The following is a 20216-nucleotide window of genomic DNA, read 5'->3' as shown; positions in this document are numbered from 1 at the left end:
TACCAAAAATGGACATTATTTTTGTCATTTTTTTCCAGGCCAAAAAGAAAACAAAGGTAGAGAGACTGAAATATACAGAATAGAAAACATAAATTTGTGTCAAATTATTGAAAGTGAGCACATGAAAGAAATTTCAAAATTCTATCATAGAGAAAGAAGTGATTGCAGAAAACCAGAATAACCACAGATTAAGACTAAACAATAGTTGAATTGTAATTTCCACAACAAATAGGAAAACTGTTTCAACCGAAACACAACTAACAGAAAGCAAGGGCTTTATGCCACATATAATAGAGGTACAGAGTTCGCTAAAAACTAAGTAGCTTCAGTTACCTCTTCAACTGTGGCAGATAGATCCTTTGTGTCATTTGTTGTCATTGTTTGAATCCTTAGGGGATGCTCACTGCCAATAGCCACATTTCCAACTATCATTGTTTGAATCCTTAGGGGATACTTTTGTCTGGGAACTACTTTAAAAACAAAAACAAAAACAAAAATTTAGAAAAAAAATGACCCATAGAGGAAGAAACACGTACATATATAGTTATGCTGATATCTACTACCAATTGCATCTTATCTGCTTAGCTAAATGAACGGAGAAGTAAACGATAAAGAAACTACTGCCTAATATCCCATTTAACTGATGAGAACATAACAGACTAATCTAACCAAGGTGAGGCTTAGTTCTACAAATCTAATACAATTACTTGGTTCACCTGAGGCAAGGCTTCTACTTTCAGAAATCAGAATGTTTTGGGAGTTACTATGTAGTTTTGCTAATAAAAGCATAATCAGAACTAATAAAAGCATTGACAAAAACGACAGCTTGTCAGCTTCCACCTTAGCAAAACTGATTGGGGAAACAATCCAGTGTTTCAACTTTTTATAAAGACTGTAAATCACAGAAAACCAGTTTGAGATCAATAGATTTTCAGGAAGATAATAATAAGGCAACTGTAATAAGATAGAACTCGTTTATGCAAGGATGCTACAGCTGTAAACATGCAATAGCCATACCATTGGAGCTCAAATTGATCAATCTTTTTCTTTGATGCCTTAAAAAAAAAAAAACAAAAAAAAAAAAAGTATAATAAGATCTACAGAAAGTCTGATAGTTGTATCATTCATTTCTGCTAAGAACAAGTTTTATTTCTATTACAGCACAGCAACATTAGTGTCTGTTGACAATTGAAATTTCTTTATATGTGCAGAAAATGAGTTGGCTCGTTGGCTCAAACAAACTTGAGAATTGTCAGGAATTAGTTAAACCGAAGTATTTCATAAGTACTTCAGGTCTGTCAAAGAGGAGGTACCAGATTACCTTCCTCACTTTTACTTTGGTATGAAAGGAGGTCCAAGTTCAATTGCCTGAGATTCCCAAATCTTGGCAAAGTTTGGAATGTTTTCTGCACATAAAGATTTAATTATGAAAGTTAAAAGGCATCAAAACATCAATTTCATGCTTTGGTATCTCAAGTCAAATTATCAATAACCAAAAGATCAATTAGTATAATTGAAAAACTAAAAGTTGCAATAGTCTGAAACCATTAAGTCCCAAGTTCATTAGAAAACAGAGAATACAACGTATTGGGATAGAAATGATATGATTAGTATAATCGATAGTTTGCTGAGCAAGATTACCAGAAACTCTGCAGCATGAATAGTTTCTATTTGCTGATCCTCAGTTTCCTAGTATTTGATGATAAAGTGTTTTGATCTGGGAATTGGTAGGCCCATTTGCTCAGCACATCTCTACCTGAAATCCATAGAGTTTAGTTACTTCCTCATGCATATTAAAAAACCAAAAAAGCTAATCATGTCGTATAAAATTTTTATTGTACATTTCACACTGAGTGGCTTATTTTCACGTCTACAGGCAACGAAGACGGAAGCAGCTGCAACTGCGTCTGGAGTCCTAAATTTGAGAGGTTTCTGATCGGTCTTCTTCTTATATATGTCATTGGCCGGATCATAGTGAAATAAATCCGTGATTGAGATAACATATTCCTGATAACCAAGAAAGATAGTCCAGTTTCATTGCATTGATTAGTGCTTCAATCACTCTGTGAATCAAATGGCAGATCCTAAATCAAAGAGTATCAGTTTCTTGTATCTGCTTTCAATTCAATATATTCTGTAAATCAAACAGTTAGTTCTTACCTTAGATAGAATATAGTTCTTGTATAAATCCAGGCATCGTACTGTAAAGCAATTATCTAATTCAAATTGACTAGAAAGAGCGCCCGCGCGATGCCGCGGGGTTTTATTGTCAATTGATCTAATTATAGTAATACATTCTTTTTTTGACTTTGTCAAGGGGAACCCAAAGGCTTCCTAGGCCCAAGATAAACTCCTTCGGCGCATGTGAAATGCTCCAACTGTGCATTGCAGCACAGTGCCTGACCACTTTGACAGCTTCGGGATTCCAACCTAGGTTGGGGAGCACACCCAACTAGACAAGAACCATTAAGCTACTTGCAGTGGTTTATAGTAATACATTCTAGCAAAGTTGTTATTGACGAAAAATTATTGTAACGAAAATATTTATCTACATTGTGAGGTGCGGTTAGTAACATGCTCATGTAGATAAATAACAATTTATTAATCTACTCACTCTTAATAACAATAGGAACTGTTCGAAATGAATAAGTTTAGAAGATGAAGAAAATTTATTTTTAAGTAACCCAAGGATAGAATCCTTATTCTTATACAATTCAATTAACAAACCATGCACAACACTTTCTTGACATTACAGAAGATCTAATATAAATTGAGACACACATCTCTAGCACGGCCTATACCTCCAATATGCTCTTGGCGGTCTCCCACAGCCCAAAACCCCACTGCAGATTAAGATTGCACAATTTAATGACTTAGTAAATGATCTGGATTACCCGCGCTTTAAGGAAATGCTAAGCATGTGGTGATAGAAGTTTCGGCAAAGAGTAAAGTGGGGCGGTAACCATGACAATGGGATTTTCATTTATTAGTTTGACATAACCCTGATCATTGAATTGCTTTTTAAAATATACAACGTGCAAGGTCATCAAATAAAGTATGGATCACATCTTATTTTTGTTTTATAGACTCCAAAAAACTTTAAAAAGTAGTTCTCAATCATACTCATCGAAATTGAATTGGATATGAGCACTGTAGAAAGTATAGAAAAAAAAAATTATCATATGCAAATTGAAGAAAGTATCCCAAGTAAAAGAAATGAGAAATACCTTGAGTTCATTAGTCTCAAGGTATACTTAGTGCACTCTGTTTGTTCGGGTCATCTCTGGTACTTGCTTTGGACATTGATATTAAACAAAAGTTTTTTTTTAAAAAAAAGACTAATATTGAACAAAAGTGTAAATAAGACAACCAAGGTCTAATAATTTTGATGGTTGATTGAGTTTTAGAAACTTTTTAACTGATCCCACATGTAGTTCTCCAATTCCTCTGATTTTAACAGTGATATGTAACTTTAATATGTTTTCTTCTTGTAAAAAATGGAGTCCAAAGTTCACAGAAAAGATACTTAATTAGCAGGTACCTAACCAGCGAAAGTTGAAGATAACAAAACATAGAGTAAAATTAAAGAGTAGTACTTTAGTTGGAATAATGAATTGGATAATGGAGAAAAAGGGATTACCTCAAATTTGGCGTTCTATGTTGCAGCACTCTTGGTGAAGTTTACGCTTCCTGAGACAAAATAATAATTAAAGAGTGTATAAGTTACATATTAGCTTTTTTTCTCTTTTTGATTTGTACTATGAACTGTAGTATAGGGGATACTCAAATCAAATTTTAAGAGCTTAGTACTAAATTGACCTTTTAGTATGACATTAAGAAGCAAAGTAAAATCCCAGTAATAATCATTAGCAGAAGATACAAAAAGTAGGCAAAGTTTGTGAGTTTTGGTAGAGTAATATGATCTTCCTATTCTGCCTCAAGTTCAAACAGATATATTGAATTTTTAATTCCATAAGAAGGAGAAATTGAAAAAGAGAAGCATGCAATTTCACAAATTGAAAGTAAATAACTCTGAAAAGAAGGAAAAAAAACCAGACTTGCAGCCCTTTAATAGATTCTGAGTTTGAAATATGCTTCAGTCTTATCTGGCAACTAATATAGATTGTTGGTGTTGTTTAATAGATGTCTAATCCTTCAAATGATGTTTACAATCATGCAAACCAAAGTATAATACAATAGTTTCTAGTGTTAGATTTTAAGCAAACTACATCTGCGCATGTTCTTTGGTTCAAAACACTTGATAACATAACTCAAAGGTGATCACAAACCCGAGCAGAAATATCCTAACATAAAGCAAAGAGTCCTGCAATCCTAAATGCAGCGATGGCAAGAATGCAGCTCTTTTTTCTACCCCTTAGTTTGAGAAGATATCGCATTTTGAGGCAAAAAGGCATTCAAACAATAAACTAACTGTCCAGCGATCTCACAGGCTCTATGTGATATCAATGAATTGTAAGATCAAATATGGACATAACACATATCATCATAAAGTAATTGATGATTAGCTTAATATCAATCCTAGTTTAACATGGATACAAACAGTAAATCAATACTAGTGACTTAATGAATAGTGTATCAATTCATTAAGGATAGTAATCTATTGCTTAGTCTACAAGGAAGGCTACAAGTTGTGATACATTAAGAATCTAACTAGGAAACCTAAACCGATATGGATAGCTTTAATGGGAAGCTTCTTGAGGTTTAAGTCACCTATATATACAGATGAATTGGTCCCTGATTACTACCGACGTTTTGCATATTGTTCTGTCCATTGAGAAGCAAGTTGGTAAGTAACAGAAGGCTATATTCAGTGTTCGTGTTTGCAGTTGCATAAGATGGAATCCATGCCAGTAATTGCTGAAGGTAAGCCTTAATCCCTTTTATGATTGTGTGCATATGTTGTGAGCATGTATATGGTTATTTTACAATTGGTATCAGAGCATAGGCTCACAAGTATCAAAATCGTTTTAGGGTTTTGCAAAACAAACACAAAAAATAAAAAATAAAAAATAAAAAAGGGTTTTTGCTTTACGGACCAAGTCACTGATCAGGTAACTGACCATGTAACTGGTCATGTAACTGATCAAGGTAAGTTACTTAAGTCAATTGCTGCATCTGGTTAAATATCAAGTTCACGCTTCCGCTGTGATTTTTAGCAGCAAATTGGGGAAAAAGCAAAAACAGGTTTTTCTGTGAAATTGATTTCGATTCATAGCATGATAATTGAATTTTGATTGTGCTCAAGAACACTAGTTGCATTCCCGGCGTGCGTTAGGTTAGAGTAAATGGTGACCGGATGAAATTTACAATTTCTTGATTGTTCTGTGGTTTCTTGGAATCGAAACAATTTTGATTGTGCTTGAATATGCATGATGAATTAATTGATGATATGGTATTGTATCTGTGATTGTGTAAAAATTGCATGAAGAACAAAAATCTCCCAGATTTTGTTTACACATTATTAAAATTGACAGATACGAGAGCTTAATTTTCTTACAAGGATGAATCTGGGTAGAATATAAAGTTAAAAGCTCATGGGTTTTGTGGTTTTCTGTTGGCATAAGTGATTATGATGCACAAAGCATTCTTCATTGATGTTGGCAGAAAACGATGATCAGGTAACTGACCAACTAGTCAGGTCACTGACCATGTAACTGGTCGGGTCACTGACCAAGTAACTGGTCAGGTCACTGACCATGTAACTGGTCAGGTCACTGACCATGTAACTGGCCAGGTCACTGACCATGTAACTGGCCAGGTCACTGACCATGTAACTGGCCAGGTCACTGACCAAGTAACTGGTCAGGTAACTAATCAAGTAACTGATCGAATAACAAAACTGAAATTGTGTTTTGTGTTTTAAAACTATGCCTCAGTTTTATCTTCCAAAGAAGTGGTCAAGTATGGTTTTAGAATACAAAACAGCAATATGCGTGCTTGATGAAAATAAATACGGATACTTAGAAATTTTGCTTCTGTCTAAAGATGTGGATAAATTTCTTTGGATAACTTGTTTTCATTGAACATGGTATATTGATAAAGAACTCCAGGATGTTATGCTTCTGCTCAAAAGTGTTGCTTAACATTATTTTTGGTTATGGACTGATATGAATGCAAGTATGGATTGTTTAGGTTTTCTGTATGTTCTTGTTTTGGTTGCTTAAAGCTAAATAAAACACAGAAAACTTAAAGTTATTTTCTTTACAAATTGAGAACTCACACGAATTTTTGTTTTGCTCCTTAGGTAACTCTTACATGAACTTGAACAGTGTCTTGATGCTAACTGGAACCAACTATAGAGCTTGGCTAGATTCTGTAGAAAACTATATGGGAATGCATGAGAATATAGACTATTGCTTTACTGAGGATAAGCCTATAGAGTTGAATGAAAAGAGCACCAAGAAAGAAACTGACCTTTACAAGAAGTGGCATAGATCCAATAGAATGGCTAAGAATCTCATTCGTACCTCTATGTCCAAGACTGTCAGGGGAAGTATAGAAGAACCTGAGCTAGCATCAGATTTTCTGGAACTCATAGGTGCTAAGTTTAAAGAAAGTGAAAAGGCAGAAGCAGCTAGACTAACCAAGGAGTTTCATGATTTGAAGTACATGGGTTCAGGGGGAGTTAGAGAACATATTATGAAGATGATCAATATAAATGGCAGACTCAGGGAGCTCTTGATGGGCGTTAGGGATGAGCAGGTAGTGCATTATGCACTTCATTCCTTGCCTAACAGTTTTAGTCATCTTAGGACCAGTTACAACTCTCAAAAGGGAAACTGGACTTTAGATGAACTTATATCCATCTGTGTTGATGAGGAAGCTAGGATCAAGGAAGAAAAAGAACCTGCTACAGCCATAAATCTCATAGAGAAGCCTAAGAAGAAAAAGCCCCAGAATAAGCTCAAGCCTACCAAAGCCATAACTAAGAGTTCAACAGCTGCAGTGGCCAAGGAAAACAGGCCATTTAGGTTCAAGTGCTACTTTTGCAAAAGAGTAGGACACATGAAAAAGGACTGCACTGGCTATAAAAATTGGTTAGCCAAAAAGGGTAAGATTTTTTCTAATACAGTTTTTTCTTTAGAAATTAATCTTATAAATATTGAACCACAGTCTTGGTGGATAGATTCAGGCTCACCTATTCATATTACTAATTCTTTGCAGGGATTCATAAGGAGCAGAATCCCAAAAAGTGATGAAGTGAACCTGTGTGTAGGCAATGGCATGAGAGTGGCAGTCAAGGCTATTGGAACCTTAAAGCTCGATCTAGGATTAGGAAAATTGTTAGTTTTGGATAATGTTTTTTATGTACCTTCCATGAGAAGGAATTTGGTTTCAGTTTCTCTTTTAGTAAAATCTGGTTGTAGACTTGTTATTGATAGTAATGGAATTCTTATTTCTAAAAATTCTGTTCAAATTGGTTCTGGTGTTATCTCGAATGATTATTTACAGTTAAGTTGTTCAATGGCTCAACAAGAAATTTTACTTGTTGAAGATAACACAAACAGTACTAGCACTTTAACAGGTGTTAAAAGAACCAAACTAAATGAAAAGTCTGCATTTTTATGGCATAGAAGACTCGGCCATGTTTCAAAAGAGAGACTGAAAATTTTGGTGAAAAACAACATCCTAAATGAACTTGATTTTTCTGATCTAACAGACTGTGTTGAATGCTTTAAGGGAAAAATAACTAATACTAGAAAGAAGACTGCATATAGAAGCCAAAATTTATTAGAACTCATACACACTGATATATGTGGACCATTTAGGCATCAAACTATCTGTGGGAATGTGTATTTTATCATATTCATTGATGACTTTTCTAGATACAGTTATATTTATCTACTTTCAGAAAAGGCACAAGCATTGAAAGCCTTTCAAATCTTTAAGTCTGAGGTAGAAAATCAACTAGAAAAGAAAATCAAAACAGTAAGGTCAGATAGAGGGGGAGAGTTCTATGGAAAGTACACTGAATCCGGCCAACAAAAGGGTCCATTTGCCTTGTTTTTGCAAGACAATGGAATTAAAGCTCAATACACAACACCCTATAATCCACAACAGAATGGTGTTGCAGAGAGAAAGAATAGGACTCTTTTGAACATGGTTAGATGCATGATGTGTACAACTGGTTTGCCTAAATTTCTGTGGGGTGAGGCTTTAAAAACTGCAAATTATATTTGCAACAGAACACCTAGCAAAGCCATAGAAAATACTGCTTTTGAGCTTTGGTGTGGCAGGAAACCTAGTCTTCATCACTGTCATGTTTGGGGATGTCATGCAGAAGCTAGGATTTATAATCCAAGCTTGAATAAACTTGACCCCAAAACTGTTAGTTGCTATTTTGTAGGTTATCCAGATAAATCTAAAGGCTATAAGTTATATTCTGCTCATCATTCACCTAGAATTTTTGAAACACATCAAGTAAAGTTTCTAAGTGAAAAAGTTCACAATACAAACCTTGAGGATTTAACCTCAGTTTTTGAGGAAATTGTGTCAGATGAGAATTTAAGTGTAGCATTGCCTTTAGAACAAGATGTAACTGATCATGTCACTGGTCACGTAACTGACTATGTCACTGACCAAGTAACTGTCCCTGGTCGAGTAACTGGTCAAGTGACTGACCATGTCACTGACCAAGTAACTGTCCCTGGTCGAGTAACTGACCAAGTCACTGACCATGTAACTGTACCTGATCAAGTCACTGCCCATGTCACTGCCCATGTCACTGCCCATGTCACTGACCATGTAACTACCCAAGTAACTGTACCTGGTCAAGTCACTGCCCATGTCACTGACCAAGTAACTGACCACGTAACTGGTCAAGTAACTGAACCTCAAAATCCTCCAGTAGCTCAACCTAGAAGATCACAGAGAGCAAGAAAACCAACTTATGGGGGGGAAGAGAGTGACTACATTGTTTATCTACAAGAAGCAGAAATTGAAATGGACTGTGCAGAGGACAATGATCCAACTACATTTAATCAGGCCATTGAAAGTAGTGAATCTCATCAATGGCAGCTAGCAATGGAAGCAGAAATTAATTCCATGAGTCAAAATGCAGTTTGGGAATTAGTTGAACCTGACCCCAACCAGAAGCCTATAGGTTGTAAATGGGTTTTCAAAACCAAAAGAGATGCAAATGGCAATGTAGAGAGACATAAAGCAAGATTAGTTGCCAAGGGTTTTACACAGAAGGAGGGCATTGACTTTACTGAGACTTTTTCTCCAGTTTCTACAAAAGACTCGTTTAGGATAATCATGGCTTTAGTGGCTCATTTTGATATGGAGCTGCACCAGATGGATGTTAAAACAGCTTTCTTGAATGGCGAACTAGATGAAGTGATTTATATGAGGCAGCCAGAAGGGTTTGTACAAGCTGGAAGTGAAAACTTAGTGTGTAAGTTAAGAAAATCAATTTATGGCCTAAAACAAGCTTCTAGACAGTGGTACAAGAAATTTGATTCTGTGATTTCTACTTTTGGATTTACAGAAAATCTTGTTGATGAGTGTGTTTATTTGAAGACTGTTGGGAACAATTTTATTTTTCTGGTACTCTATGTGGATGATATACTTTTGGCTAGCAGTAACATTAAATTGCTTAAAGATACTAAGAGTTTTCTGTCAATGAATTTTGACATGAAAGACTTAGGAGAAGCATCCTATGTACTAGGTATTGAGATTAAAAGAGATAGGGCACAGAGACTACTTGGTTTGTCTCAACACAATTATATTACCAAAGTTTTAAAGAGGTTTGGTATGGAGAAGTGTGCAGCTGGAGAAGTTCCCATGTCCAAAGGAGATAAGTTAACCAAGAAGCAAAGTCCCAATAGTAATGTTGAAAAGGAAAATATGGAGTCAAAGCCTTATGCCAGACTTGTAGGAAGTCTCATGTATGCGCAAGTCTGCACTAGGCCAGACTTGTCTTTTGCAGTACGGATTTTGTCAAGATTCCAATCTAATCCAGGCCATGAACATTGGGTAGCTGGGAAGAAAGTGTTGAGATACCTGCAGAGAACTAAAAGCCATATGCTAGTTTATAGGCAAGTGGAGGATCTGAAACTCATAGGATTCTCAGACTCGGATTTTGCAGGGAATTATCCAGACTCCAAGAAGTCGACTTGTGGATATGTGTTCATGCTTGCAGGAGGTGCTATTGCTTGGAAAACCATGAAACAAACACTTGTTTCAACTTCTACTATGCAAGCTGAATTTATTGCAGTATATGAAACTGTGTGTGAAGGACTTTGGATTAGGAATTTTCTCATGCAGACCAAAGTATTGAGTCACATTGTGGCTGGAACACTTGCGATTTATTGTGACAATGAGGCTGCAGTTTTCTTTAGCAAGAACAGTAAAAGGTCAAATAATTCCAAGCATATTGATCTAAAGTATTACAGTGTTAGAGAAAGAGTAAAGCATGGTGAAATAGCTGTTTTGAGTATTGACACAAATTCACAGCTAGCAGATCCTTTCACCAAGGCATTGTCAGTAGCAGCATTCCAGAAACATACAGCAAGCATTGGAATTTTAGCTAATATAGATGCTTAGGTTCAGTAGAGAGTTAGTCCAGTTGGAGCATTTAAAATTCTAAGGTTTTTTGAGTTCTTGTGTTTTAGTTGTGATCTTTTATTTTGTTTATCACAACTTGTTTGTAATGACAGATTTTATTATTAATAAATTTTGAGGTATTTTCAGATTTTGGTTATTACTGCAGTTTTTGTTGAATGTTCTGAAAATTATCGATTTTGTGTTTAAAGTTATACTTGCTATCAGATGGCTTAAATCATGTGAAGCATGATGTTAAGGTTCAAGCAATATCTTTAAGCCATCAGTGTTCAGTAAATTTGCTTGAGTTTTTGGTTTTAGAAACATAAAGTAGGACCTAATATATGTTTACTTGTTGATACACATTAACATATATTGTATCACTTCTGGTTTGACATATGTGGATTGCAGGAGCTTGTGTTTGTGGTTTTGAAACTCTGCATTTTTGTTAAAATGTATACTGTTTCTTGCTCTGCATAAGTAACTGTGATCTGACCATGTTGGAATGGATTTTCGATTTAAGTTTGTTATCTGGCGCGCACTTCAGTAAGTTAAGTAGGTTTTGATGTTCTCTGGTGCAAATCATCGAGCATGATATGTGTGAGTCCAAAGGGGAGATTGTAAGATCAAATATGGACATAACACATATCATCATAAAGTAATTGATGATTAGCTTAATATCAATCCTAGTTTAACATGGATACAAACAGTAAATCAATACTAGTGACTTAATGAATAGTGTATCAATTCATTAAGGATAGTAATCTATTGCTTAGTCTACAAGGAAGGCTACAAGTTGTGATACATTAAGAATCTAACTAGGAAACCTAAACCGATATGGATAGCTTTAATGGGAAGCTTCTTGAGGTTTAAGTCACCTATATATACAGATGAATTGGTCCCTGATTACTACCGACGTTTTGCATATTGTTCTGTCCATTGAGAAGCAAGTTGGTAAGTAACAGAAGGCTATATTCAGTGTTCGTGTTTGCAGTTGCATAAGATGGAATCCATGCCAGTAATTGCTGAAGGTAAGCCTTAATCCCTTTTATGATTGTGTGCATATGTTGTGAGCATGTATATGGTTATTTTACATGAATTTGAAATGAAGTATATTTCTGGACTCTATTCAATGTTAGTATTCATCAAAGCTTAACAGAAAAAGAGGAGGGAAATGAACAATAAACAAAAATGATCAGAAAACTAAACAAAAGTAACTAAACTGAGATAAATTTACCTGCAGCAAGGAGTAGGAGATTTTGCAAACTCAGTGACCAGAATACAGTCCAGAATCTAGAACCCTTTCTTCTTAATTCAATTAATCAACTGATCTTTCACTCTAACTTAGAAGTACCTCCTTTATTTGGCCTGCACAATAAGGCCAATGGAAATGTCAGACAAAGGATTTAACCTTAATTTAGAAGAAAGCTGCTCTCCACATACATAAAAAGGTATAGTAGGACCCATCTATATTGATTTGTTAGGTATGGTTTAATAATTCTGTAGCTTAGATATCAAGAATTCATACAACCAAAATAAGATAACAACATGGTTTGCTGGAAAATGGTAACTGATATCTTCTACTAATGGAAACCAGTGACAATTTACTAAATAATAACAAAGATGAGTCAGATTCCATAAGCCACATTTGGAGAACCAGATTGTAGACCAAGCAAATGAAATAGAAGAGATAAGAAAGCAGAACTTTTCGATGTAAGGCACCACTGATGACAAGATCCACCGCCACCACCCTCGTGATGGCCAGAGAAAATAGAAACCCCATCTCCCTGAGCCAATTTCGCAAAGCCGTCGTCAGAAAGCAACAACTGCAACCTCTCTCTCAGAGAGAGTAACTCTAGCATTTTTTTCGTGAGAGATATAAATAGTAATGACGAACATTTTAAACAACCTACTGACAAAGTGGTTAAGTATTTTAGGTTAAAAAAAAAGGCATCGAGATTTTTTTTTAGACAAATTATGAGTCACCAATTCTTTTATTGTTCACAATACCACCGACAACTTTGAACGAACCAGATCACTTGGAACATTATTCAATCTGACAATTATTATCTATGTAATTTTATCTAACATTTTAGATAAAATTACGAAGATCGTAATGTTAACACTAGGGGTGTGCAAAACATGGTACAAACCGGCCAAACCGGTCAAAACCGACCGGTAAATATGGTTTGGTTAAGGTTTTTTAAACTTTAAAAATTGAAAGCCGGTTCAATACCGAACCAAACCATTTATGAATTGAGTTGGTTTGGTTTCTCTTTTGCTTAAACCGCGGAACCCGAACCGACCGATATGTTTGAAATATAATAAGAAAAAGTGTTAAATATAAATATATATATATATATATATATATTCATTTGTCCAGTCGTTGTAAGTAAGTTCTAAATATCCGATTATAACTTTATTCTCAAATGATATACTACCGTATCGAATCCAATGCCCAAAGACCTAGAAATCTAATATATAATCGCTACGATTAATTTGATCCTCTCATATCACATATCACATATCTCAATCTCTTACAACGACCATATTAAACTAGTATTTATAGCTAAGCCATCAAATAATTCAATCACTCTGAATCTATTCTAGATTTTGGTTTTTGAATATTATTTTTGGATTTCATTATTGTATTTTAAATTTAGATTATGCTTATTTAATATAATTTTTATTATTTAGATTGAATTTAACTAGACATTTTTTTTTCATAAATAGTATGTTAATATAATATAGGTTAAAACCGCCTAACCGACCGAACCAAACCATCTTTAATTGGATTGGATTGGATCGGGTTAAGGTTTTTTTTTTTAATGATCGGTTGTCCAAAATGCTTAAACAGCTCACTTTAGTATAGAGACGGTTTAGAGTCAAAACCGAACCAACCCAATCCGTGTGCAGCCCTAGTTAACACATGTCAATATCATGATCTTTTATATGAAAAATGTAATAAATTAGTTGTTGCATGTATGAAAATTCCTAAACAGTATAACGTGTTAATTAACTTTAGACTCTTCCGAAATGTAGCCATGAAAATTCCTAAATATAGACTCTTCCTATATTGCTACTAGTTGGTATATATCATTGGGTACGTTATCCTGTTTCCATGGCTAAATTTCAAAACGTGTCCAGTTTTCAAAGGAGCATAATCAACGGTTAAAGGAGCACAAAGCCAATAAATTTACAATGTTGAGTCAAAAGCTTAAGGTAAAAGAAGAGAGAGGTACATATAACTCTCTTTTCGCAGATGAAAACAGTGTCAAGTTTTTCGTAGCGTTTACTGTAAGTCCCTTTTTTTTTTTTTTTGGCAATTAACAAAAAGACGAAGACTTTCACCAAAACTTGACTGGAAAAATGAGCGTAATGGTGGCTGGAAAACATACCCTTGGAAATTAGAGGTGCGGAAAACTTATCCTTGGAAATTAGAGGTGCCTGCATGATTGACGCAAATGGGATTTTTCATTACTCCTCGAATCGCAGGTGTGATTAGTTGCCAGACAATGATGAAAACGGGAACAGAATAAGCTCAACACGAGAGGTTTGCTTCATCCCAAAGCAGGAGAGACATGAATTCACTAGAAGTTTCCCTCCTCTGTTTCCTACTCTCTATTATTTTCATACCCAACTTCACTGCTTCCCAAATCCTATTTCAGGTACTGATCAAAGAAGCACATCTCTCTCTCTCTCTCTCTGTCTCTCTCTCTCTGTGTTAACCTTTCTATTTTATTTTTTGGTTGGTGATCTCAGGGGTTCAATTGGGAATCAGCAAAGAAGGGAGGATGGTACAACATCTTGAAGCAGTCTGCAGCTGAACTAGCTTCTTCAGGAATTACACACGTTTGGCTTCCACCACCTTCTCATGCTATTTCAGATGAAGGTATATATATTTTGTTACTTTCCCAAAACTGTATTTTGTACATGATTTGTTACCGTTCTCAAGCCAGAATTTGGTTAAGCTTGCTGAGCAAAATGATGATCTGATCAGAACTAGTACACAACGTCCACTACTAGAGTCTATATTGTAAAATTTTGACTCTTGTATAGGATTTAAATAATGATGCAAGTTTGGTTTGATAGTAGTTTTGTAATAACATGATTGAGAAACTAGTTGGAAAACAGGCCTCTCTTCGGAAACTTCCGAAACATCCTTTTCAAGTTTTCCAATTTTAAGAACTGCATGTTGCAGATTTCATCTGTGAGCCATCTAGATACCTACACCATATATAGTTTATATGATGTTTCTTTAAAATTGGTAATTAAGTATATACATCAACCAGTAGGGACAATTGCATTTTTGATACCTGTATCTTGAATTCGCCATTTTAATCTAGTCCACGTGTCTTAACACCCTGCGTCATTTAGCAATTGCTAGAATCTCTGTGTCAAAGTAACAAAAAAGTTTAACTTAAGAAGTTCATAGCACTGACTAACATTGTAATCGGAAAACAGTTTTTGCATTCAAATCGTTAACCAAACCGGTTTGCTATTTTTCCTTTCAAGTGGACTTGTAAATATCTCCTTATTTTTGGTGTATGTTGATACAATTAGCGGAACTATTAATTTTTTTTTGAAGGATACATGCCTGGTAGGCTCTATGATCTCGCATCAAAATATGGAAGCCAAGACGAATTAAAGGCACTGGTAAAAACCTACCATGACAAGGGGATACAGAGCATAGCAGATATTGTTATAAACCACAGATGTGCAGAGAAGCAAGATGAGAGAGGAATATGGTGCATTTTTGAAGGAGGAACGCCCGATGATCGCCTTGATTGGGGCCCGTCTCTTATTTGCAGCGACGACACAAAATATTCTGATGGCAAGGGCAACCCTGACACTGGAGCTGACTTTGGTGGTGCTCCTGACATTGATCACAAAAACACAAGGGTCCAGAATGAGCTCTCGGACTGGATGAATTGGTTGAAGACCGAAATTGGGTTCAGCGGATGGAGATTTGATTTTGTCAGGGGATATGCTCCAGAGTTCACCAAGTTGTATGTAGCAAACACAAAGCCTAGTTTCTCAGTAGGAGAGTTATGGAATTCCCTTGCTTATGAAAGTGATGGAAAACCCAAGTACAACCAGGACAGCCATCGCAAAGAGCTTGCTGGATGGATAGGGAATGCTGGAGGAGAGGTTACCGCATTTGATTTTACAACTAAAGGGATACTTCAAGCTGCCGTCCAAGGTGGACTGGGGAGGTTGAAGGACTCAAATGGAGGGCCTCCTGGATTGATTGGAATATCGCCACGCAATAGTGTGACTTTCATAGACAATCATGATACAGGTTCCACACAAAAGTTGTGGCCATTTCCATCAGATAAAGTCATTCAGGGATACGCTTACATTCTTACTCATCCAGGGATCCCATCGATAGTAAGTCCTTTTTTTTATCTTAATTCGTCTTCTCACAAACTAAAGTGACATAGTCATAAGATCAGGTTGCTATTGCTCAGGTGAAAGTGCGTGTTCATAGTTTATCACTTGTGGTCCATTATTCTAATAATTTTTTGTACATCTTGCAACAGTTCTATGATCATTTCTTTGACTGGGGATTGAAAGAGGAGATCTCAAAACTCACTGCGATTAGGTCCAGGAAAGGGATCAAGCCCGACAGTGTGGTGCATATCCTAGCAGCTGATCCAGATCTCTATGTAGCTTCCATAGATGACAAAATCATAATGAAGATTGGTCCAAGATATGAGGTTGGGAACCTTGTACCTCGAACATTCAAAATTGCAACTTCTGGAAAGGACTATTGTGTTTGGGAGAAAACAGCATGAAGATCCTGTTTGTAAGCAATGAATTAATAAAGTAATGCAAAGGTAAAGCAAGCCTATAGCCTTATTGGAGCCTCGGGTTTCAGTTTAGAATAAATTAGTCTTTATCATAGCCACAGCTAAATTTTACATTATATTACCGTGTTTCTTATATTAGGTTCAATCCGGGTTCATTAACTGAAGAATTTGAACAATTTGTAATACATCAGAAGATATCAACTCATCGGGGATGATCGTAAAAAACCAAATCCAGAAAAGAAATGAAAATAATCTCTTGGGAAAATTTGCTCTTCCTAATTGGCTTACCAAGTTGAATATCAACTACCAAGTTGACTACTAGTGGAACACAGGACAATCTCTTAAGAACTGCTTTAACTACTTACTTTCTTCAATTCAATTCTATTACTTCTTCTCCGAAGGATCCCTCCACCACATGTTATCTGATGTTTCCACCATTAGAGATTGAACCAATATCCATTTTCTCTGAGCTATGATCAAGTTAGACTCCCTCTCTTTTTACCAAGACTAATGTTCTGCTTTGTGTGAAAAAGCAGAGCAAGAGTGATGAACGATGAGCACTTATGTTCCAGTTCCACTTTTAAATTTCTGTGGTTTTTCCATGATGATCTGATTTCCTGTATCTTTGTGGCTTTATCAATTTTTTCCAATCTATAATTGACGTATGATCTCCGGCCGCCTGGTTGAGATTTGAGACTTGAAACTCTAGTGGGTTCCCATGTTTATGACTTTATGTAAAAGTCATCTCTGTATTTAATTATGTAAATAAATGGGCAGCAGATTAGGACTTGTTGTATATGACGGCTGGAAATTGTACAATGGGAACCATTTTGGTTTTGCCGTCAATGAACAAATTATCGCCCATCCACCAAACAACTGAAACAAGTTGTATGCCGGTGGCCTGTGTTTGAACAATTTTAAAGGAGTCCTTCAATTGTGTGGTTTTTGATTAATAAAACGGGAACGTATGGATGCAGTTGGGGTCCTTTTACTGGTTTCATAACTTCATAGACTGCAGTCTAACGATTGATTATATAAAATTAGAATCATCGACTGATCGAATACTACCATTAACATATGAATTCACCTGCATTCATCGTTATTAATTAACAACCACCTCCTTGTCCTCATCATCGATCTGGATGAAGCAACGGCAACACCACCTGCTGTGGTTTTGGGTCACTTTGGTGTGAAACTCATGTTAAAATCGGTCAAATGATATTCGGCTTCTTGTTGTTTATATATGAAGGATTGCAATGCATTATGCAAGAGTTCTGTTTCTTGGATAATTATTGTTGCTAACATTTTGTAAGTTGAATTCTAAAACTGTAAAACAGTGGACCGTGGATCAATTATTGGGAAAGGCGTCTACAGGTCTTGACATGGTATTGAATCGAAAGAACTTCCCCTTTCTTCTCAGACAAGATATATAAAAAAACAGAGCAACATAGAATACAAGAAATCACATTACTAAACAGAGCAAAACTTCCAAAGCCAAAACAAGCAAGTATAGCTCTGGAAAGCAAGTAATAAAGCTTTCCAGGTAATTTTGGGTCTTATCCAACTTGTTAAAATTCATCAAATGTTATTCGCGTCTTCTTGAAGCATATATCAGAAGGGTTAAAAACTTGCAATGACGCAGGTAATCTGTATAATAATGAAGTTGATACTAAAACAATTAAAAAGATGCTAATGTTAATATTGAAGTTAAAATTGATAATATCAACTGATGAAAGATCTATAAAGAAGTGCAGATCAAATGCAACAATAATTAAAACTACATCATCATGAATTTATAACTGCCTCAGTCAAATCAATCTTTAATTTAAAGCTCATCAGGCAGTTATCTAACTCCTCCCCTAATTTAATTGGTCAATTTGGTCTTATGTTATGCCTTCAAGAAAATATAGGCAACATAAATAGTCCTAAAATGGTCCTATGTTATCTCCAATCTGATATGCAGTAGCCAAGTGATATCGCCACACAATCGACACCCCAACACTACTTGTTAACTGAAAATTCTCCCCATGCTCCTATGGTATCTTTAAAACGGAATACTAATGCAAAGTTTGGAGTTTGGAGTTTGGTATAACTCAGTACAATCACAAAAATACATAACAAAATGAGTTGCATCACAATACTTGACAGTATTACTGAAATGTTACCATGTCAGATGCCACATTGACGACAACAAACGTGACAGCTAGAGCATATTTCTTTCACATATCACATGCACATATAGAGAAGCTTGCCAGTTGCAACAGATATATTACAAGTTGAACAAGTCGGGGGCTACCCCAAGCAGCAGATAATTATGTAGACCGAGGTCTAAGCGCGCAAGCCCAACGTACATGAAAGAAACACAAATACAAAGCTCAGAAAAGCACATACCTAACGAGAGTTGGGTGCATTTCTCTTTGGGACCATTTCACGGTAATTCAATTTGATTTAGCATTATTAATTTGTTTTAATCAAGTTCAATACAATCACATAAACAAGGCACAAAAAAGCACATAATTCCTCATTAGCTAACCAAGGCCAACAACAGAGTCAGCTGCATTGCTCTTCGCATCACTTCAACGTCTCCAGTACCTTAGATTCATGTAAACATTGATAAAGTAATTTGGGGTTCACATCCAAAACCAATTGGCAATGGATGGAGTGGCCCAAACCTTTATAAACCCATAGGCAAGGTCCCATTTTTCCCATGTGGGATGTATATATTCTCAACACGCCCCCGCACGTGTGGCGAATTTTCAAGCCATGCACGTGGACAACTTTGGGTGACGTGGAGCCCGTATGGCCGTTAGGCATGCACACGTGGGAAACCCGCTCTGATACCATAAAGAACAGAAGAAAAGATTGGAATAATCTATTTGTCTTTGTTATTCTTTTACAGTACAAAGCTTGGATTTATACAAGGATTGTAGACTATCTAAGGTAAGAACTAATTGTGTGATATACAGAATATATTGGTTTGAAAGTAGATACATGAAATGGTTTGAAAGTAGATACTTTGATCCTAAATCAAAGTATATTGATTTTCTGATTGTTAACCGTTTAATGTATCTACTTTCAAACCAATATATTCTGTATATCACACAATTAGTTCTTACCTTAGATAGTCTACAATCCTTGTATAAATCCAAGCATTGTACTATAAAAGTATAACAAAGACAAATAGATTATTCCAATCTTTTCTTCTGTTCTTTATGGTATCAAGAGCCTAATTTCTATAATTTTTTTCTCATTCTCCAGTCCCATTGCCTCCTCATCCTCCACTGAGAATACTCCTTCTGTTTCCAACTTCCTCACAATTAAGCTTGACCGAACAAACTATCCCCTATGGCTTGCCCAGATCACCCCCATTCTGAAAAGTAGGAAACTGTGGGGTTTTGTTGATGGTACCAATCTGTGTCCCCCTTGCTTCCTAAAAGACAAAGCAGGACAGCTCACAGATCAAGTTAATCCGGACTTCGAGCCTTGGATTCTCCAAGATCAAATGGTCCTTAGTTGGATCAATGGTTCTCTCACTCCCAAAGTCCTCTCAACTGTCGCACGCTCCACCTCTTCTCATGCTACGTGGACTGCATTAGCTACCCGATTTGCTTCTCAATCACAACACCGTGTTCTTCAACTCCAAGCCGACCTCCTTCGCACCACTAGAGGTACTATGTCTATCTCAGATTACCTGGACAAACTCAATTCCATTGCAGACAACTTGGCCCTTGCCGGTTCTCCTGTTCCTGATACAGACCTTGTCAACATTGTCATGACCAATGTTGGCCCTCTATACGAAACAACAGTCAGCTCGGCTCAAGCCCGTGATTCTCCTAT

At 36.0% G+C, this 20216-nt stretch overlaps 1 protein-coding gene and 1 long non-coding RNA gene across 2 annotated transcripts in view; one reads left to right on the top strand and one right to left on the bottom strand.

Annotated features, from left to right (window-relative positions):
* LOC112169838 (alpha-amylase) overlaps positions 1–16495 on the top strand; it is a 50306-nt gene extending 33811 nt beyond the window's left edge. The window contains exons 2-5 of the mRNA XM_024306900.2: positions 14099–14234; positions 14329–14458; positions 15155–15957; positions 16110–16495. Coding sequence (XP_024162668.1) covers positions 14148–14234; positions 14329–14458; positions 15155–15957; positions 16110–16364 — 1275 coding nt within the window. The 5' untranslated portion in view covers positions 14099–14147 and the 3' untranslated portion in view covers positions 16365–16495. The remainder of the gene's footprint in view (positions 1–14098; positions 14235–14328; positions 14459–15154; positions 15958–16109) is intronic.
* LOC112169842 lies at positions 2643–3688 on the bottom strand. Its single transcript, XR_002924921.2, has 2 exons — positions 3641–3688; positions 2643–2843 (listed from the first exon to the last, which is right to left on the bottom strand). It is a non-coding gene; the product is annotated as an uncharacterized LOC112169842 (long non-coding RNA).
* Positions 16496–20216: the final 3721 nt, after the last annotated feature.

Source organism: Rosa chinensis, chromosome 6 (assembly GCF_002994745.2).
Source record: "Rosa chinensis cultivar Old Blush chromosome 6, RchiOBHm-V2, whole genome shotgun sequence".
In the NCBI taxonomy this organism is placed as follows: Eukaryota; Viridiplantae; Streptophyta; class Magnoliopsida; order Rosales; family Rosaceae; genus Rosa; species Rosa chinensis.
The sequence above is the reverse complement of the archived record's forward strand: the minus strand, read 5'-3'. Positions and strand labels throughout refer to the sequence as shown.